Source organism: Zalophus californianus, chromosome 2 (assembly GCF_009762305.2).
Source record: "Zalophus californianus isolate mZalCal1 chromosome 2, mZalCal1.pri.v2, whole genome shotgun sequence".
NCBI lineage: Eukaryota > Metazoa > Chordata > Mammalia > Carnivora > Otariidae > Zalophus > Zalophus californianus.
The window spans coordinates 82,370,823-82,393,526 of NC_045596.1; the positions used below are offsets into that span (position 1 = coordinate 82,370,823).

Sequence of the window (22,704 nt, forward strand, 5' to 3'; positions counted from 1 at the left end):
TTATTTACTTTACATAACTTTGTAGAATTATATGTTGAAGAAGGATATATTTTTTGTTAGTTGAATATAAATAGTTATTAATTTCCAGAAAGTTGTATACAATATAAAAAGAATGAATGAGGCACTGTGTTAATCATCTTATTCTGAAATATTTTTAATCTTGTGCTTTAAACATGAGAGATACTATGGCTTGGAACTAAGACATAAACCAAGTAGGACTCAAAAGTCCTTCTTTTCCCTTTTTATCACACCAGGTAACCAACAGGTTTTAAGTGAGTTAAGTTCATCTTACTTGTTAACGGCATCATTATCAATGAAATCAATGAAATTTTTCCTCAGCATTCTAAAGGTTTAGGATGTTCTTACCCTTCCCCTAACATAGAAAAGTCATCTTACCTTAAATTCACAATTTGAAAAATATGACCTGAAAACACTGAAAAGCTTTATAATATGTAACTGTGTTATGCTTTCTGAGAATATGAAGGTAAGCATTTCAAAATATGGACATTAAAATATTGAATAGGATTTTCTTTTCAAACCCTTTTGGGATCCCATGTGTTGGGCACTGTTCTAAGTGTTTTACAAATATTAATTCATTCAATTATTGCATTGTAAATATTTGCATTTTACAAAGTGGAAACTGAAGCCCAGGGAGATGAAGTGATTTGCCCAAAGTCACACAGCACGTAGATGGCAGAGTCAGGATTTGCATGCAGGCTCTCGAGTCTGTGTTGTCAAACATGACTCTGTGCTGCCTGCTGCTGCACTTCGGCAGGAATGAGTTACAAGTTCATGCCTCTTATTCTGTTACATAAAATATAGTCTATTTCAATTTAGACCCCAATCAAGACAAACTTCTTTCCATCGAGACAAACTAAACACCTCCTTCCTTCAACAGGCCAAATCGGACCATGCAGATACATACAAGAAGACAGAGAGAATTATTCCTAATAGCTAATCAGTTGAGACTGTGAGTTCTTGTGACCTTCCCTGTAGACTAGAGAAACACAAGAACTTCTTGGAGACTCCACAGATTTCTGAACTAGAGGAGAAACCACTTAGCTATTCGCAGATTTATATAATTTCTTAAGTGGAAGTTTATGGTAGACCCTATCACATCAGTATTGACATCTTCCATTAGTGAGTCCTTTTATTCTCAACTAATCTTTAAAACATTATAAAATTTCCAAGTTAAAAAAATAATAAGCCTCTAGATACTGCTTTGCTATAGGTATATTTCTAGCTTGAGTGGATTCTACCTGAACAGTTGTGTCAAGATTCTGTTATTCAAAGTTAGAAAACTCAGATAAGTAACCTTCTGCATAGAAGGATTGATGATTCACATTATATAAATTCCTAGAGGTCAGCAACCAATTTTCAAGCATTACACAGAGTGTTGAGCACAGTGAATATGCCCAGGTGGAGCATTCTCCTTTCCAAAGGCCAGTGGTCAGGTTTGGTAGGACTTGTAATGTCTGTTCCGGCTTCTAATTTTCCATCAAAATTAATGTCTACAATGCAATTGAGGTTGTGAAACACAGTTAAAAAAGTAAAGGAGATGGGTACAAGAAGACCGTTCTCAAGTTGTGCTGATCACTGTGGGAATGTGGTTGCAGTGATTAATTGTATGCGTCAACTTGACTTGGCCTTAGGGTTCCCAGATATTTGGCCGAGCATTAGTCCAGATATGTCTATGAGTGTATTTTTTGGATGATATTAACATGTGAATCAATAGACTGAATAAAGCAGATTGCCCTCCAATGCAGATGGCTCTATCCAGTCAATGGAAGACCTGAATAGAATTAACAGGCTGAATCCCCCTCAGTAGGAAATAAGAAGTAAAGAATGAACTCTCCTGCCTCACTGCTTTGAGCTAGGACATTGGTCTCTCCTTGCATTTGGACTCAAACTGAAATACTGGCCTCTTTCTGGGTCTCGAGGCTGCTGGCTGTCAGTCTGGAACATACACCATTGGCTCTCTTGGTTCTCGGGCCTTGGACTGGAACTACACAATTCGCTCTCCTGGGTCTCTAGGCTTCCAGCCTCCTGGCTGCAGATCTTGGGACTTCTCAGCTTTCAAAATGCATGAGCTAATTCCTTACAATAAATCTTTATACATAGATATATATAGTTTCTCTGGAGAACCCTGAGTAATATAGTTGTATTTTCCAGAAAATTGAAGGCAAATGGTTTATTTCTTTCCCAATACACTGAGGCATGTTGGTCCCCTTCTCTTCAAATCTAAGGTCTCTTTTCAAAGAAATCGAGAGTTTCATTTTCAAGGACACATTATTAGCTCTGCTTGTCTGTGGAAAAAATGATAAGGCTAAAGAAAAGTGAATTCCATCGTTGCTTAAAATTGTTGTGATGGCCATATGATTCCTGCATCTATCTCTAGGGGATAAATAGCCCTGCATGACTTTTTCTTTCAAGTTCCTCATTAGCTCTGAACTCAGAGCTAGAAAAATGAGTAGGCAGAATAATCTGGAAGCTACAAAGTCACTTTTTTCATGAACATTTTCCTCATTTTCCTTAAACTGCTTTTCTAAATCTGATGTATAACACAGCCACAGCTAAATGGAGAAAAAAAAAAAAATCTCTCCTTTCTCCAGTCTTAACCTAAGGTTAAGAGGTTTGAAGTTTGTCTATGACACATCATTGTGGACCTGTATGGCTACAAGAGGTATTACAGTTTTTTTGTTTGTTTGTTTCTTTGTTTTACCATGCTGACTAGTCTTCTTGGTAACCCTTAATGGCAGGCTCCAGGTATCACTCATAACTCTCAGCTAGTGTTAGACATATGGAACAGAAGAACTATTTCTTAAATGCCTGGGTTAGTGGTGGTTGGTTGAATATACGGTTCTGTGAATTTAGTATAGTATCATACAAAATTTCTGGTCTTACCATATATGTTACAGTCGGTAGGTGAGGTTTGACTTTCCCACATACTTCAAACACTGAGCATGAACTCTTCATGCTTGGCGTTGTTAAACACAATGCTCCCCCTCATACTACCTTTCCTCTATTGAATGGACTGAATGGCCATGTCTTCAGACTTGGATCGATCATTTCCCTATTACTATGACTATCTTTCTTCATTATATCTATGTACAATTTCTTATAATTGATGCTTTATGTACTGTTGCCTTACTTATTTTGAATTCCCAAAAAAGTTTTATGTAAAAACGACCATCAATTTCTATACCCTTAATAATACTTTCTGAAGTCAGTGGTAAAACATACTTTTTCCAAGAAAATGAAAGCTGGGTGCATAATATGAAAGAAAATGCCAAATGTGAGAATGACATATGATCTAATCAAAGGCTAAATGCATATTAGCTTATATTTATAAAAAGGAAGCAGTAATAGTAATAATTTTGCAGGCTAGAATTCTACCTCAACTTCCACCTAAAAAAAAAAAATGTTGATTATTTCAAGATGCCTATTCTTGATCATATGGGAGACTTTCACAAATTTGATATTTGAACATCTTTGATAACAAACAAATGACTGAACAAACAAATGATTACAATTGTCAACAGATGTGTAATGAATACCTTGTCGTTACACTTTTTTTTTTTTTTTTTTGAGTGAGTCTGGATTTAGTCTTTACACATAACATATATCCCTGAAGTTAAGACTGACTTTTCTCATAGTTTATAAAATAAGTCTCACTTCTTTTTAATCCACTGTTCAAATCAATGATGTGTTTATTGTCTGTTTTAGGGGAACTAGTTTCTATAACTCAAAATTTAAATAGCATAAATGGGCTTTTTATTGTAGTTAAAAATCAACTATAATTAAAGCTGGCATTTTGTAAATTCATTTCTTAAAGGATGCTTCAATCCCTCCTTTTAAGGAGCTGATGATTTTGGCAGCTTCTCAATTCTCTTCCATCTGTAACTTCTCCTGGATGACCAGTCCATGAAGCAGAAGGTAAGGACTTCTCCAGAACAGTGCAAACCATCAGCCAATGCAAAGCTGTCCTGTTTGCTTGGATGCATTGTTTTTATGTTTTATTTTGCTGTGTTTTTCCCAGTGCTTTTTCTAGTGCATTTCTAGACTATGTAAATGGAAATAAGAATGAAAAAAATACAGTGATGAGGTGAAATAAAGAGGATTAATATCAAAATAACTTTTTATTCATGAGATATATTGTATAGAAGATAAATAATTAAAAGTTAACAGAATAATCATTTCAGTTTTGAGTTCCTTGAACACCTGATGGGGAAGGTAGACTGTGATGATCATTTAGTACATTTGCTGTGAAAACCGAGTCGGTCATAATCTTCATGGCTTTATTTTTCTGACTTTTTAAAGTTATGTGATCTTCTAAGTTTATTTCACATGTTTCTCATTCTTATATATACCAAAAGTGACCAAGATTGAGAACCTAAGAGATTTGTCATTTATAAAAGTAAGAGGTAAGATGTAGGAAGATAAAAGTCTCCCAAGTAATTAACGATTTCAAAACAACAGAAAGATTCAATGGTACCATCTTACCCCGCCCGACAATCTTTTGCAATTCCTATCGTGCCACCTATCACCCTCAATTTATTCAGTTTAAAATTTAGGATAACAAAACACAAGCAATTCCTCGAGTGATAATATTTTAGGCCGTTAACTGTGGCTTACAACAACAACTCTCGGGCTGCCAGGATCAGGCTGCGTTGGGAAACACAGAAAAGACAGTCACGGACACGGACACACTACACTTTTGGGAGAGGGTAGGCCAACCGCAGAAACAGACCAAGAACAGTGGGTTCTGGGCAGAGGACACTTCCACAGGCTTCATGAATTTACCAGGGCTGGTTCCACTCACTCTCACCACAGAGCATTCAGGCACATCTTATCTTCTGGTCTGTATTTTTTTTTTAATGCAAGTTCTCCTAAACATTTTAGTTGCCATGTAATGTTTTCCCTTGTACTATTTTCCCCTGCTCTCACACTGATCTCCTTTATCTCATTTTGGGGATTTTACTCATGAATATTCTCAGAGAGAAGAAAATTAACTTACCTGGTGCTTCGGTTGTTTTGATTGAGCTCTGATTCTCAGCTTTAGAGGAAAGAAAACAAAAGAAAATCACTAAAAGTAAATATTGAATATAAGATCTAATTTCACAATTGGTACGGGTGGTAAATGGATATAGATTCTACTTCATTTCTAATTCACTTTTCTTCAAATCATAAAATCATACGGGCTTCATGGTTAGAAAAACTTTAGAGCATAGGTCAGCCAATTTTTTTCTTAAAGGGCCAAATAATAAATAATTTAGGCTTTGTGGGTCTTAAGTCTCTCTTGTAACTATTCAGTTTTGCCATTGTACTGTGAATGCAGCCATACACATAATACCTAAAGAGTCAGTATAGCTCTATTCCAAAGAAACTTTACTTAGAAAAATAGGTGGGATGCTAGACTGGGCCTGTGGGCCATAGTTTGTTGAATCCTGGTTTAGAGCATCTGGTCCAAATTTATATCCTCAATAAACCAGGATATCGCAGACAACTACAGATCTTTTGGAAGGGGCTTCATGAGTGGCACCGCCATGTGTTGTATTCCCACTAAGATATGACACATCTCTTGACTTGAGAAAGTTTCAGGAAGGTTCAGACAGATATCTCTCAAACTTAGGGAATTCCTTTAAAGTAAATATAGTTCAGATGACCTTTCTACAATAAAATTACTTGAGAAAATTATAATCAAACATCACTTTAACAACTTTGCGTATATGCACCATGAACAAAATCTGTCATGTGAAAAACACAGAAAATGATTTTAAAACAAAGAGAAACCCATTAATGATAGTTTAAAATACTCATTTGCTGGTGCACCTGAGTGGTTCAGTTAGGGTTAAGCATCCAGCTCTTGTTTTGGCTCAGGTCATGATCTCAGAGTAGTGAGATAGAGCGCCGGGTTGGGTTCCACGCTGCTTAAGAGTCTCTCTCTCCCTTTGCCCCTCTGTCCCTGCACTCTCTCTCTCTCTCAAAAAAAGAAAAAAAAAAAAAATCCATGCATCCTTTGTGTGTTCACTTGACTGTCTATCAGCATCTGAAATTTAACATGCTTAAAACAGAACTCCTGACTGGTATCCTTAAATCTGCTTCTTCCCGTGCTTTCTTGGTTCAATGCATGGTACCATTGTCCCCCAACTGCACAAGCCAAAAAATAGTGGCCTTTCTTGATGCTCCTTTTTTTCCCACCCCTATGAGCTCTAGCTTCAAAATATATTCCAAATATACTCACTATTTAATTGGCTACTGTTCATCCAGCATCCCTCTCTTTCCCTGCAGTAGCCACCTAGAAAAATCTATTTAAATTTAAACTTTGCTGCTCTAATGGCTCCCTATTCCTCTTACTATGGCTGGTAAGTCTTTCCACCACATGGCCCCTGCCTTGCTCCTCAATTTGTTTCCAGCCATTCAGCCCCATTTCACCCTGATCGGTAGGTAACATCATGGGGCTCTTCCTGTCTCAGGCTTCTCTGCCTGCTCTTCCCAATGTCTTGGTGGTCTCTCAGGCTACACTCTGGCTTCCTTCTACCTTTTGTGACTCTGCTCAGATTCACCACTTAGAGAGGTTTCTCCAACCACCTCACCTAAAGTGGTCTCCTTATTTGTCTCTTCAAACTAGGCTACCATGTGGTTTCATTTGCTCAACAGTACTTTTATTACTACAGTGACATTTATTTAAAATTTTTTAACTGTGATTATTGTCAGTGGAATGTAACTCCATGAGGGCAGAGATTTGTTTTATTCAGAGCCGTGATTCCTACCACCCGGTCTCTAGTAAAAAGGTGGAAAGAATGAGTGAGAATAGAAAATAAAAGTAATAATAAGATAAATTATGCTTACCTGAATTCAATTTTTAAGGAAAGAGAATGATTTATTTAAAATTGCTAGCTGGATAATGACAGCTACCATTTTTAAAGGGAACTCTATAATCAGTTCCATATATTATTTGCTGATGTCTGCAAGGGAGACACCATTCCCATTCTGCAGATCTACAAATATTACCTGAGAAAAGTGAAACTCCTTTCTCAAGATGGGGACAATGACTATAAATCAGGTCTGGCCACTCTAATGTCCATCTTCTTCTCCTAAAAAAGACAGCTTTTCTGTCCAATAAACTACTCTGCATGGAAAGCCTATGTAATTAATTTCTATTTTGATAACTAGTTAAAATACTTTTGAACATGGCATAATGCTGGATTTGGAAGATGCACTTAAAATATTTATCAGCTGCTAGAGTATTAGGATACAAAGAAAATCAAAACCCTTTGTTCCTCTTGCTATTAATATCAGGTCATAAACTTTCTTGCTGATAGACCTCATTAAGAGTGAAAAAATTTTAAACTTATATCAGACAAAATCTTCTGACTATTCTTTATTTGAGTTTTTTTAATCAGCCTTCAGAAATGCATAATAATTTTATTTATTTTATTTTTTATTGTTATGTTAATCACCATACATTACATCATTAGTTTTTGATGTAGTGTTCCATGATTCATTGTTTGTGCATAACACCCAGTGCTCCACGCAGAACATGCCCTCTTTAATACCCATCACCAGGCTAGCCCATCCCCCCACCCCCTCCCCTCTAGAACCCTCAGTTTGTTTTTCAGAGTCCATCATCTCTCACGGTTCGTCTCCCCCTCCGATTTACTCCCCTTCATTCTTCCCCTCCTGCTATCTTTTTCTTTTTTTTTTTCTTAACAGATATTGTATGATTTGTTTCAGAGGTATGCATAATAATTTTAGAGGGACATGTCACTTAAAGAAAAATAACTATGCCTAAGGCTGAATCTTAAAAAAAAAATTTTTTTTCAAAACCCTTGTATTGAGTGTACTAAGAAATCCGGACTTCTATATGTTAATGTATATATTGTTATTCTGAGGGCAAAATTCTGCTCAAATCTTAAATATTTAATCGAAACTAGAATATATGCCTTTTTTTTGGGTCTGAAATCAAAGAGATACTATTTTGAAGACAATAAAATGTTTTCATATGGCACTTCAAATTTAAACTCAATTCTGTCAGTATAAAAGCTTAATAAAGATGAATGCTATGGAACATGGTTTAAGTGTGAATTAATGAAATGTGAAGACAATTGCAATTATTCCTGAGTTTTACTTGTAACTTTCATAATGCACAGGTTTTGAGAAAAGTCCAAGCTCTGATCTATAGCAAAGTGAGGAAAGTCAGATGGCAAATGAGTGTAGTGCATTCTGTTAAGCTATTCTCAGACTTAGATATTTAGTAAAGACCAAAACCTTAGTCACGGTGGTTGGCAACTTAAAATCTGTGTGTCCAGTTTGATTCTGTAATATGAGATGGAAGTCTTATGAAATGCAAATGAACTTCTGAATTTCTAAACTTTCATCCACACTAATCCAAAGCTAAACTTCACTCAATTAGTTTTTAAAACAGAAAGCTTAAACAGCAATACAACAAATAACTTTGACAAATAGGGTTTATTTAAAGGATCTTACAGAGGATATTGTGCTTATAGCTATGTATGCTTATATAACTGTAAATAGTTATCTGTAGAACATATTAACAGGCAACGAGAAAGAATATATATGGCCATCCCCATATATATTCCATATATAATTCTTTACTGATTTGCCTAAAAAGAATTTCCTATGACCAGTTCATGTTTTCCTTATTATTCACTTATACACGGCATTGGCCCTCGTTATAACTGCTATAAAACAGTTGACCCTTGAACCACACAGGTTTGAAATGTGTGGTTCCACTTACACATAGATTTTTTTCAATACAGTATAGTACTATGAAGGTATTTTCTCTTCCTTATGATTTCCTTAATAATATTTTCTTTTCTCTAGCTTACTTTATTGTAAGGATACAGTATGTGATGCATATGACACACAAAGCAAATTAATTAACTGTTTAAATTACTTGTAAGGTCAACAGAAGCCTATTAGTAATTAACTTTTTGGGAAATCAAAAGTTCTACGTGGATTTTCTACTGCTCAGGGGGTCAGCACCACTAACATCCATGTTGGTCAAGGGTCAACTTGTATTTCTGGTTTGGCTAAACCTTGACTTGTGTGTGGCTAAGACTGCGTTAACCTGAGAATTCCTCTTGTATCTGCCAACATGAAATGATACAAATGAATTAAATATCATGTAAGAAATGTTCTAAGTTCCCAAATAAGTGGCATAGGTAAATGGTGCAATTTACAAAAGAAATAACGAGGCTGAGCGATCTGGTAATTTACTGTTTTCCAAAGGCTGAGATGCATAACATTTTTATGAGAGCTTCCATATGGCAGTACTGGAAAGTGACTTGAAATAAGATTGAAACATTCAATGAGAACGTTACTTGCTTTTCAGCCTTCTTTCAGTTTATTTGGTTATTTCAATGAGGAACTTTCAAAATTACAATCTAATGCAAATGTGTCGTTAATATCTAACGTGCTTATCTTGATTTATTTTTTAAACAAGAATGAGCAAGCCTCAAACTAAGTGCCTTTGGCAAGCAACAAAATCTAGCTGCAATTTAAATATATTTTGTTTCTATTGGTGATTTTATAGCTCCTGTTGATGCCTAGTGAAACAGATTTTTCATTTATGATGGTTGTCTTTTCAAGCAAATTTAAGAATAGCAAGTGCATCAGTTTTAAAAAAAAAAGCACTAAATAAATAATAGTGCCAATGGTTTACGTATCTCGTGACACTCATTAACTTGTGGGAAATACTGAGGCAAAATCTTGTAGAGGCCCTTTATGGATGCGTAGAATTGGAAGAAGCAGTTGGAGGAAAGAAGATGGGAAGCAAGAATAGGATCGTGCAAACGAGGGGGGCAGGATGAGAGAAGCCAGAGTCGTGAATAAGTCTGGCCTGCTGGGCGACAGCAAGAGAATCACCTTTCTTAGAATCACAGGCTTATGCTCAGGGAGACAGCCAGCCAGCCAATTTGCGTTATAATTATTGAACACTTAACTTGTCAAGCATATGATACATCCAATTAAAAGCAAGTTGTTTTCTACTACCTTTAGATACTTTATGTAAAAGAGTTGTAATGAGAAGTGTGGTGTAGTGAAGAGTTTATACGGGGCTCGGGGCAGGAAAAACAGTGTTTGAATAACATCCTTTTAGTTTAACCCTAGTCAAGTCCTTTAGTCTTTCTGAACCTGTTTCCTTGTTTGTGAAACTGCTGTCATAGATACCAACTTTGCCTGGCTTGTGTAAGGATTGTTATTAATAAAATAATAGCTAACATTTGTTGTGTTTACTTGCCAGATACTGTTCTAAGCTTTATATTTTATCTCTTTTGCTCCTCGCAAGAATCCCATGAGGTTGTAATCTTATAGCTATTTTACAGATGAAGAAACTGAGGCACAGAGAAGTTAAGTAGCTTACCAAAGGCCACAGTACAAATGAATGGTTGTGCAATTATTTCAACCTAAGCAATCTCGCTTCAGAATCATGCTTCATAGTCAATAAGCCAACTTCCTCTTGGCGTGATTGAAGTACCTAATTTTTATTTTAAGAAAAGTGTGTGCCTTAAAAAGTAAGGCTTAGGCATAAGCTGTTCTCATGTTCAGCCACCAGTATATCTAAAATGTCTATTTAGGGGCGCTTGAGTGGTTCAGTCAGGTAAGTATCTGCCTTCGGCTCAGGTCATGATCCCAGGGTCCTGGGATCGAGTCCCGCGGTATGCTCCCTGCTTCTCCCTCTGCCTGTCCCTCCCCGTGCTTGTGCTCTCTCTCTCTCTCTGACAAATAAATAAATAAAATCTTTAAAAAATAAAAAAAATTAAAATAAAATGTCTATTTGGTTATTGTACAATTATCTATGTTTTTCATATAAAAATACATTCCATATTGAACTAGAATAAATTATACAAGAAGGATATATGTTTGGTAAACTAGTTACTATATACAAGTGTTATTAACTCTTACCTAATGACCTACTGATGAACTTACACGTGTTATTCATTTCCACTTGACAAAAGCCAGACTTTCCCTTCAGATTTTAAGTCAGTAACATTGTATATGCTGAGGTAGCAAAAAAATCTGTCTGGGCAAAATCCTTAGAAGTATTTCTACCAAGTCCTTCTTCAGTCGAGTAATGTATTGGCATAGTGCCCATCTCAATGTGCCTTCTACCTATCATCTTATTCCACTTTCTTTCCTGGTGAGGAGTTCACCAGAGAGAGAAAGAGCCGTCGTCCTCCCTTTCTGCCCATCTCTTAGCACGTGCAGCACACCAGCTTTGAAATCTGGTTACAGATACCTGAATCACTAAATTACTAGAAGAAAAGCACCCATTTTGCTTTCTCCTCTCCATCTTTCTATTCCTTTTTTCTTCTCTCCTCAGAAACCAACAGGATGTGCCAGCGTGGGAAATGAACAGAAAGAGTCAGAGAGGACACCACATTTTCAAGCCCTCAGCAAAGATAGGGAACTCAGGAAGAGGGCAAGTTTTGTACTTGTACAACAGCGCTTTACACGTGATCCCTCCACAGGGTAGCTGTTGGAGAGCAGGGACTCCTGTGACTGACATTTCCTTCAAATCCCTGCTCTGTACAGACAGAAGAAGAGACGCAGAAGGGAAGTCCATGTGAGGACACAGAGAAAAAGACCATGTAAAGACAGGGTCTGAGATTAAGGGGGTGCATCTACAAGCCAAGGAATGCAGAGGATTGCTGGCCATTCCCAGAAGTGAAGAGGTATGCCAGGCACACAGATCCCCTCCAAAAGACTTGTAGTGAATAAACTAATTTATGAATTCATTCAATAGGCCCTCATTTATTTAACTATAAAGTTAGAGCACTAAATTAGTGACAATTTCTATCTTAAAAGTTCTAGAATTCTAAGAATGTGTCTTCTCCTGGAAGAATAAAATAGTTAAATAGGAGAAATACTCAGAAATTTAAGAGAATGGGAAATGAGGGGCACCTGGGTGGCATAGTCAGTTAGGTGTCGGCTCTTGGTTTTGGCTCAGGTCATGATCTCAGGGTCCTGGGATTGAGCCCCAAGTCAGGCTCCATGCTTAGCTCAGAGTCTACTTGAGATTCTCTCTCTCTCCCTCTCCTTCTAATCCTCCCACTCATACTCTCTCTCTAAAATAAATAAATAAATAAATAGATCTCTAAAAAAAAAAAAAGAGAGAGAATTGGAAATGATTAGAGAGAAATGCTTTGAGGACCTGCTTCTTTTTGATCTATACCCTTCCTTTCTAGGGAGTAAAGCAATAAACATCACTAAATCTTCTCTACTCTAAATCAGATCTGCCCTTGAGATGATGTACCCACAATGCTTTTATTTGATAGTCACTATCCATTGCCATGTGTTTAAGGGAGAGATGAAACTTCGGCTGTTCAACCTTTCCCAAGATCGCTTTGTTCTCTTTCCATCTCTCTGTCTTGGCTTCGCTAATTCTGAATGTTTATGTGTGTGATGGGTAGATATGGAAGAGGAACATTGCTCTGCTAACCAGGAATCTGGGCTAGCTTCTGGTTTCACCAGGCCTAAATGGAAATGTGTACCAAGTCATTGTATCAAGTGGATTCCATACTAAGCAGGATGCTCCTTGAGGAACCAGAGAGATCTGGGGAGGAATGGCTACCCAAAAATAGCAGTTTTATAACAAAATATCTAAAGGACTTAGTATAGAACTGGTTAATCAAATGGCAAGGACAAAGGGTAGCAGGAAATACCCTTATTTTATTATCTTGTTTTCCGGGGTGCCTTAATTTTCAAGAAATGGCTTTGTGGGCGTATTTAAAAAAAAACTACTTAGAAGAAAGCCACTTCAAACCGTGTTTAGAAGCTAAATAAATACAATAGTCCCCAGAACAGAGATGTAGCACGCATTTTACTACATAAAGTAAAATTACGAGTCTTAATTGATTCATGGGTATGACCACACACTTCTGTAAAAGTGCTAATTTTAATAAACCACGGTCACTGAATGACATTCCTAATCAGTCACTTAGTGAGTGGGTATTCGTGCAGAATTCAAATTATTTGAGTTTAACCTTCAACTGCTATGCATTTTGCAGATGCCTATTTACTTTTACTTTGTTTATATGAGGGACAATCATGGTATGAAATGGATGGGGTTTTGGTCTGCTAAAGGTGCCTTTCAGACATATTTTGCCTACAAAATATTCTACTTATCAGAAGCCAAAACATTCCCACAGGGAAATGTCCTACATCTGAAGGGGAAATGACCCTGCTCTTCAAAGTCCTCTATTTGGTGATCTTCTCATTAAATAAAATCAATATTTTACAGTTATGGAATGAAATTAGTCTCCTTCTATGTAACCTTCTCTAGGTTTTGCTAAAGAGAATTACAATAGGGGCACCTGGGTGGCTCAGTCAGTTGAGCGACTGCCTTCGGCTCAGGTCATGATCCTGGAGTCCCGGGATTGAGTCCCGCATCGGGCTCCCTGCTCAGCGGGGAGTCTGCTTCTCCCTCTGACCCTCCCCCCCTCTCATGCTCGCTCTCTCTCTCTCATTCTCTCAAATAAATAAATAAAATCTTTAAAAAAAAGAGAGAATTACAATAAAATATGGGAAAATGGATGTTCCATGAGTGTCTCTAGACAAAAGTAGGCCTGGCACATCCACAGTTCCCACCTGCCATCTCCTTCTACCTTAAAGGTCTCCCAAGAAGAGACTTGGGGACTGTAAGTCATCTATAGCTTCTTCTTATTAAGGACTATGGATATGCCAAGAATGCCTCTATTGTTTATAATGGATGGTATATGATAAGGCTGTTACGGCAGATGACTAGCCTTTCTAGTCAGGATATATTTTGACTAAAAGTACTGATTAGTTCATATCCCTGAGACCAGGATTTAGGAAGTGCTTGTAGTGATGATTTGGTTGGAGCTAGAAAGTTGTCTGAGCTCAGGGGAGCTCTAGGTCCCACTACTCTCTCTGTCTCTCATCAATAACGTCATTTCTCGCATGGGTTCTCTTCATCTCCCCACATTTTTTCTCCCCATTCTTCCCATCAATTTTACTTCCTCATAACATCTGCTTGCTCGTGCCACAGGTATGCCCAGGAGTCACCATGGCTATCTCAGACTCACTCTACTGAAACCTTGCTGCTTCAAGATTCACAGCTAATCACCCTTTTGTTTGTTTGGGTTTCCTAGTTCAGATTACACAGAAAGGAAATTTGATTGGTCTAGCTTAATATTCTCTTTCCTTTTGTTTTTAAACCAAGCTTTATAAAGAAATTCACAACAAAATTTACTCATTTTAAGTATACAAGTCAATAATTTTCAGTAAATTTATGGAGTTGTGCAACCATCACTATAAGCCAGTTTCAGAACATTTTCAACACAAAAAACTCCAGTGGGACTTTCTGCCTCCAGCTTTAGACAACTACTTATGTGGTTTCTGTCCCTATTAGAATGTTCATTCTGGATATTTCATATAAATGGAATGATAGAATATGTCATGTTTTGTCAAAGGCTTCTTTCACTGAGCATAATGGTTTTGGGGTTCATAGTGTTATAACCCGTATCACTAATTTGTTCCTTTAAATTGCTGAGTAGTAGTCCATTGTATGGATATCCTATGTTTTAGAATATTCCAAATCCATTTCAAATGGAAAATCCAATGGAATATTCCATCTCACCAGTTCATGGGCATTTGGATTGTTCCCAGTGTGACTATTATGAATAATGTTACTTTGAATATTATTTCAAAAACCCCTGTCTTGATTACTATAGCTTTAGAGTAAGTTTTGAAGTTGACTTATGCAAGTCCTCCAGCTTTGTTCTCCCTTGACAAAACTGCTTTGGCTATTCTAGGTCTTTTTCATTCCCATGTATTATTTAAGATAAGCTTATCAATTTCTAATGATTTGCTGTGATTCTGTGATTCTGATACAGATTGAGTTTAATATATTAATCAATTATTTATCAACTTGGGGAGAATTGCTATCTTAAAATATTGAGTCTTTCAATCCATGAATATGTAGTGTCTCTCCATTTATTGAGATATTTAATGTCTCACAGAAATATTATTTAGTTCAGTTTGCAAATCTTTACTTCCACTGTTAATATATTCCTAAATATTTTATTCTTTCTGATACTTTTGTAATCATCACTATTTCCTTAATTTTATTTTTAGATTGTCATTGTTAACATACAGAAATATGATTTATTTTTGTATATCTTATAGCTTGTGATAGGAAATACTCTATTAGTTCTAGTAGTTTTATTGTGGATTTTTTGATTTTCCACATAAAGATGTAGTTTGCTAGGAAAAACTGTTCTGTTTTTTTCCTTTCCAATCTGCATGAATGGATCTATCTACCTACCTACCTCTCATCACCTTATTGTACTATCTTGTTATAATTTTGAAGAGAAGTGGTGAGAATGGACATCTTTGCTGTGTTCAAGATCTTAAGAGGAGGAAAGCATGAAATATTTAACTATCTAGTATGATGTTTGCCATAAGTTTTTCATAGATGTCCTTTTCAATTTGAGTAAGTTACATTTTCTTTCTAGTTTATTGAGATTTCTAATTAAAAGTGGGTGTTAAATTTTGTCAAATGCTTTTTCTGCATCTACTGATTCTACTAATATAGGGCATTGCTGTCCTTGATTTTCATTTATTAAAGCAGTCATACATTCCTGGATAAATTTCACTAATTTATTTTTTCTATCCCTTCTTATATGTTGCCAAAGTTAGTTTGGTAAAGATAGTTGCATCAGTGTTCATGAAGGATATTGGTCTATGGTTATCTTTACTTGCTTTTTCTTTTCATTCTTTTCTAGCTTTGGTACCAGGATAATGCTGGTCTCAAATAATGACTTGTGCAGTGTTCCCTCCTCCTCTTCCTGAAAGGGTTTGAGAAGAATTGGGGTATCATTTGTTTTGAAAATATATAGAAAATACATAGAATTCACAATTGAAGCTATCCTGCTGGAAATTTTCTTCATGGGACCATTTAAAATTTCAAATGCAATGTAATATCTTTAAATGTTTTTGTATCTTTTCAGATTACCTATCTTCCTGAGTCAGTTTTAGCAATTTGTTTCTCTCTCAGAATTTTCCCATTTCATCAAAGTTTTCTAATTTGTCACCAGGCTCACTTTTTGTGTCAGGTGATATCACAGATTACTGCTTGGCCCTAATCTCTCCTGGCACCCACCTATTTGTGGTTATGGAGGAATAAAGTTTCATGGTACAAAGCTATGTTGCCAAATGGTTGTCCCATTTGGTAGTGACTAGAGAGGACACGTTGGGCACAGTTCTTCGGTAGCTATGGGCTAGAAAACATTCCGAGTTTAATGCTATCCACCACACAAGTTAAATATTTCAGCATAAATTTTTATACTTACTTTTATGTTGGGAACTTTGTAATGTTGAAGAAGCATTTGAAAGTGGAATCTTTGTCACTGTTGTATTTGTGATGGTGAACTCAGTCTTTGTGACATCACTGGTTGTGGTTTCTAATTATGTAAAAACAATAAGCAGCCATCAGGGGTGTAACCAATAAATAGATAGTCTTATTAGTATTAATATTAACATCCAGTTATGACTTGAATATTAGTTACTGAAAGTCTTCTGATCAAGTTTTAGAAATCCAGCATTTTGGTATTTACCTTTTGGTGATCCGGTTAATTATATTGAGAGAACAGAGTCATATTAGACCCTTTTATATGTCTGCTATAGTTTATCTCACTTGAGCAGACAGTAATCTTATTAATTAAGTAATAATTGTGATCATAATTTTATGTATAAGATTCAGAAAAGTTAATTTCCCCATTGTCACATAACTTGTAATAGGAGAGAGCCAGGATCTGAATCCAAGCCTTTCTGATGCAAAAGTTAATCACTCAGCTACTCTAGAAAGGGGGTGGTAAGGAAGTGGTACTGGTTGAAGATGGTACCATGGTTCCCATGCGGTCTGGGAAGGAATTTTCAGGTGGGGAGAATAGACAGCAGGAAAGGGATAATAGGAATTCCATAAAATAAACTTTTAATTATACTTAGTTCATTTTTTGGAGGGGGGGAAGGACAATTAACAACAAAGAAAAGATAACCTGAGATTTCGAAAATAACATTGGAATAAGATTATTTGAAACAATTTATATTTGCACAGATATTATAAAAACAAAATGATTAATGCCTTTCAGTCTTTTCAAAGTCTAATATGGATAATATTGGTTAGTGAAGAAAAGACAGGCATGCTGGTTAGTGCACGCTTAATGTTAGCTACATATGATGCTGGCTGGAGATGGGAGGAAGTCAGTTTAATAGATTTCTGTCACACAGTAGACGGAAAGACTGAATTGCTGGTGTTTTCCAGAAGTGCCAATCAGCTTCCATTCTCTGGCAGCAAGCATCTATACTTTGTAACGCAAATTCTTAGTGCAGTTAAGAGACTGATGTCAGAGAAACTGTTAGTTTGCAAGAAGACCTCAGAGACAGTGGGTAAATATGTTTTTACACAAAAAGCCTTCAGGAATTGGTATGGCAGCAAAATATAAACATAAGTTCAAATATAGGCTATAGCATTAACACCGCATATGAGAAAGAGTTGAAATGGGCAAAACTTTGGAGGCATCTTGAAGTACTAAATTGAGAGAGAAATAATTGAGAAAATAAAGAAATATTTTATTGTAGCAGACGTTGATGTTTGTGATAACATGAAAGTACAAAAGATTACCCAAAAGGCAGAAACTCAACACTTGAGGATGAAGGGACGTGTGGGGGTAAAGATTTTGCTTCTCACCAGATCTCCAACATATTCTTGGAAAACATTAGAATAGGACTTCCTGTTTAGAAATTTTTGGTGGAGAATTCTTCTGCTGAGTTAAAATAGAAAACCATGAAAAAGCTATCCTGATGGCCTAAAGGAGTCCCTAGCATGAGGCAGTCTTGGACTCAACAGTCTTGGACACAGAAAAGAGAATTTATATTTATATTTAAGAAAGATGTGGGAAACTGGCAGATTAGAAAAATACAAAGAAGAGAGCCGAATAGTGGAATAGCTGGGGATATATTGCCAAAGAGTTTGCTTCGAGAATTGTCTATTATTGATGTGGAATATACTTCACAAATGACTGTAGAAGGGGAGCCCACACTCAACTCAGGACAGGTTGTCAATTACAGTGTCCTGGAGGCAATGGAAGGAATCTTGAATGCTTTAAAGGTAACCAAAATATTTTTAAATACACATGCATGGTGGACCTAAAACAAACAAAAGGGAAGATGTGGAGACAAATGCTGCCATAGCCATAAATTTTGAAATTTTACAGAGTATAGTCTTTTCAACAAAAGGTGTTAGGACAACTGGATGATTATACACACACACACAAAATGAAGCTGGACATCTAACTCACACCATATACAAAAATTAAAGACTTAAATAGAAAAGCTAAAACTATAAAATTCTTAGAAGAGACCATTGGCATAAATCTTTGTGACCTTGAGTTGAGCAATGGTTTCTTAGATTTGACCCCACTGACTGAAGGAAACCAGAATACGTCACCCTGAAATATGCCTCTTTGACATAAAAATTATTTTGAAATGCAGCCAATAGAGAGGCAGCCAATACAGAAAAAGCTTTTCTGCTTAAGGGCAGGATATAAATTCTCCTTTTACTGGAGATAGGCTCTTTATCAGCCTGGAGAAGACACTAGGGGAATCTGCAAACAAACCTTATTCCATTAGTTTCCTTCCAGATATTTACCTTCCATTTGTTTGTCACCCTTGGAAGCCTAAACTACTTTCTTTTGTCTGGTCATTTTTCTACAAACTTACTGTTCTTTGTTCTAGATGCTATATAAGGCAAAATTCTAAACCATTGCTTTGAGTTACTCTGTTTCAGGTTTCTCCTATGCTGTGCACTGCCCATGTTAAAGGCTGTTTTTTGTTAATCTGTCTTCCGGTTAATGTCCCATCTGAAAACCTAAAATGAGTAGAGGTAAAGTTCTACCTTCTCTACATGAAAGAAAAAATATAGATAAATTTTCCTTCATCAAAATTAGAGATTATAGTGCTTCAAAAGATACCACCAATAAAATGGAAAGACAGCATACAGAGTGGGAGAAAATATTTACAAATTATCTATCCAATAAGGCTCTAGTCTCCAAAATATATTTAAAAAAAATACTTACAACTCAACAATAACAGACAACCCAATTTTTATAAAAATGGAAAGAATTAAATAGACAGTTTTCCAAAGAAGATATACAATTGTCAACAAGTCCATGAAAAGATGCTTGCCATCATAAGTCATTAGTGAAAAGTAAATCAAAACCACAATGAGATGCTACTTCACATACACTAAAATGGCTATGATGAAAAAGACAGACAGCAACAAGTAGGGATTAGAAAATGGACAATTAATGCCCTCCTACTTTTCTGATAGGAATGTAAAATAATACAGCTGCTCAGGAAATCAGTTCCTCAAAAAGTTAGAGTTTCTATGTGCCTCAGCAATTCCACTTTAAAATACATATCGCAAGAGAAATGAAAAGACATGGCCACATAAAAACTTGTATAAGAAAGTTCATAGCAGCATTATTTATAACAGCTGAAAAGTAGAAACAACTGAAATGTCCATCAACTAATAAATAAATAAATAAATAAATAAATAAATAAATAAATAAAGTGGCATATCCATACCATGAAATACTATTCACTCATAAAAAACAAATGAACTACAGATAAATGCTAGAGCATGGATCAACCTGAGAACATGATGATATGTGAAAGTCAGACACAAAAGATTATATACAATATGATTCTACTTATGTGATTTTTTATATGGAATTTCTAAAATAGGCAAAGGGATAGAGAGTAGGTTAGTTTTCTCTGGCGGGGGGGAAGGAGGAAATAGGAAGTGATTAGTAACAGATATAGGGTTTCTTTTTGGAGTGATGAAAATGTTCCAGAATTAGATAGTGGTGATGGTTGCACAATATTGTAAATATACTGAAAACCACTGAATTGTCCACTTCATAAAAGTGACTATGATGGTATATGAATTATATATATGAAAGAAAAATGATGCAAATGATCATTACTCACCTTCACCTTTAACTGTTGCTGTTAACGAAGAATGCGTTGGCTGCAAAGATGTACTTGAGAGTTTCTTACTGGTTGTTCCTAGTTTGATAAGATAGATGACATTATTATTAATCACAATTTCATCTCATCTGTCAAGGGATAAATAAATGTCAGTCAAATCTGGAGGTAAACTAGAATCCCTCTGCAGTGGTACTGTCAACTTTTGCCTATCTTTAATTTTTTTGTTTCCTATCTCCTTTTGTCTAAAGTAAGGAATGTAAGTACTGAATGCTTGGGTGACCCAGTGAAAACACACACAACACACACACACACACACACACACACACACACACACATTATTTTTCTATGGTAAGCCCCAAAAGCAAATTTTCACTGCAGATTGTTACTTGGATATCTTAAGACATGCAAAAAATATATATTTCAAAACATATGATTTAAAATTATGCTATTTTCCTAGAGAGAAAAATAACTTGGTCAATAAGACCTTTTATACCCCCAGAATTACATTTTATTTTGTTGATTTGATTATGACACTGGAACTTCCAAAATTACATAATTATAAAGGAGCTTGCAAATTCCTGTAATTAATTTGTTCATTTATGAAACATTCATTGAGTTCCTACTCTGTGCAAGACACTTTTCTAGACCCTTGAGGGCAGTATCAAACTTTTAGTCATCTTTTTAATCTGAGTAGTATCAAGGATCATTCTTGGCATATGGTAGGCATGTAACAAATGTTGTTTTAGATAAGCTGGCACTCATACAAGAACATGGGGACCAAGTAAAGGACAAAGATTTGCTTTAGGTAGTGAATACGACTTACCAATTTGATAGCCATACTAGTCAACATTCCCCTCTTAAAACACTTTAGTAGGATATCCTTTTGTGATTAGGGCATAGGTTCTATTTTTACTGTGTGACATATATAAAATCCTGGGTTCTTAAAGGTATGCATACTGTATTGGGGGAGGAACAATTTGGCTCTGCACAGTTTACTGCTTTAAAACCCATCCAGAGGAAAGTTTTCAAGGCTAAGCTGGATGGAGCTGTATATCAGGAAAAACTAAGGAATCACAAGGAAAGCAAGACCTTTGGAGGGTCACTGAAGACAAATGTCTCCAAGCAGGTGGTGGAGGTTTTCTCTTCTGCTCCTCTGTCCTCACTGCTTATTAGAGGACATAGGTTATTACAAAAATGGAAAGAGGCTGTTAACAAGCAGATTATGGGAATTACAATGTGGAGAGTGCTGAAGCACTTAAGACTTTCTCAAACCCAATATGTGATTATATTTTAAAAGAAGGGACCACCAAAGACATGTTATTCCTAAAAGCTAGTTTTGAGATTTTGCATTGCCCACTCACAGGGATGCCATCTTTTTTTCTTTTTCTTTCTTTCTTTCTTTCTTTCTTTCTTTCTTTCTTTCTTTCTTTCTTTCTTTCTTTCTTTCTTTCTTTCTTTCTTTCTTTCTTTCTTTCTTTCTTTCTTTCTTTCTTTCTTTCTTTCTCTTTCTTTCCTTCCTTCCTTCCTTCCTTCCTTCCTTCCTTCCTTCCTTCTTTCTTTCTTTCTTTCTTTTTCTTTCTTTCTTTTTCTTTCTTTCTTTCTTTCTTTCTTTCTTTCTTTCTTTCTTTCTTTCTTTCTTTCTTTCTTTCTTTCTTTCTTTCTTTCTTTCTTTCTTTCTTTCTTTCTTTCTTTTTTTTTAGAGAGAGAGCACACGCAAGCTGGGGGGAAGGCAGAGGGGGAGGAAGAGAGAGAATCCCAATCCCAATCTCCATGCTCAGTGCAGAGCCCAACGTATGCTCAATCTCATGACCCTGAGATCATGACCTGAGCCCACTCAAGAGTTAGATCCTTAACTGACTGAGCCACCCAGAATGCCATCTTAAGGTGAAGATGTAATGATATAAATGAAGTGTCTCTTCCAGCTAGACATGGTGAATTTGTTTTCACTTCAGCACTACCCTTGGCATTCTTGGTACCAATAACAGGCTGAATTGAATTTTTACAACTACCTTGTTTCATATGTTTCACTGGGATATGTCTCCTATTTCACTTGAAAATTCAAGAATAAGGATGACTACAGGAAATAATCAGGACAGATATAACAATAATCATGAATATAAAAAGTATCAAGTGTGTGCAGTTCTTGAGTTTCTGAAGCCCTTGAATATTTTCTTTTATAGCTATCCTGACTTCATGTTTGATAGAAGGAAGATGTGTAACAAATTTGAACTTTGGTCCAAGCATTCAGCCCAAATCTATTTGGCTTCAGTTTCATCCTTGATCTTTGGAAAACTGAAGGGCTAAATGGCTATCCATTTCTGGTATTCCTGAGCTAGTGTGTGAACAGTGATCTTGTAATCATGCCCATGATCATTGTATCTAATCAATGTAACGATATCTATAGCAGAAACAGATTACAATTGATTTTAGATTTATTGTTAATGTATGAATATTCACTCTCAAATATGGATAAGCATTCTACATATAACTTATAATAAAATTCTTATGTGCTAAATATGTTGAAATTCTGAAGTATAAATGCATCCTTATTGCAAAAGTAAAATGTTGCACTAACTAATGAGGATTGTGATTTCTGTTAATTTTATGTGCAAAACAATGATTAAGGACTTATTCTAGTTAATAAAAGAAATAGATTGAATTTAA

The 22,704-nt window shown here is 35.9% G+C and overlaps 1 protein-coding gene across 3 annotated transcripts in view; it reads right to left on the reverse strand.

The window, feature by feature from the left end:
• The window catches only part of EMCN (endomucin), a 94,585-nt gene that overhangs the window by 27,479 nt on the left and 44,402 nt on the right, over nt 1-22,704 (reverse strand). For all 3 annotated transcript variants that reach the window (XM_027598331.1, XM_027598332.1, XM_027598330.1), the window contains exons 3-5: nt 20,041-20,118; nt 16,341-16,451; nt 5,018-5,056 (exon numbers count right to left, since the gene is read on the reverse strand). In XM_027598331.1, coding sequence (XP_027454132.1) covers nt 5,018-5,056; nt 16,341-16,451; nt 20,041-20,118 — 228 coding nt within the window. The remainder of the gene's footprint in view (nt 1-5,017; nt 5,057-16,340; nt 16,452-20,040; nt 20,119-22,704) is intronic.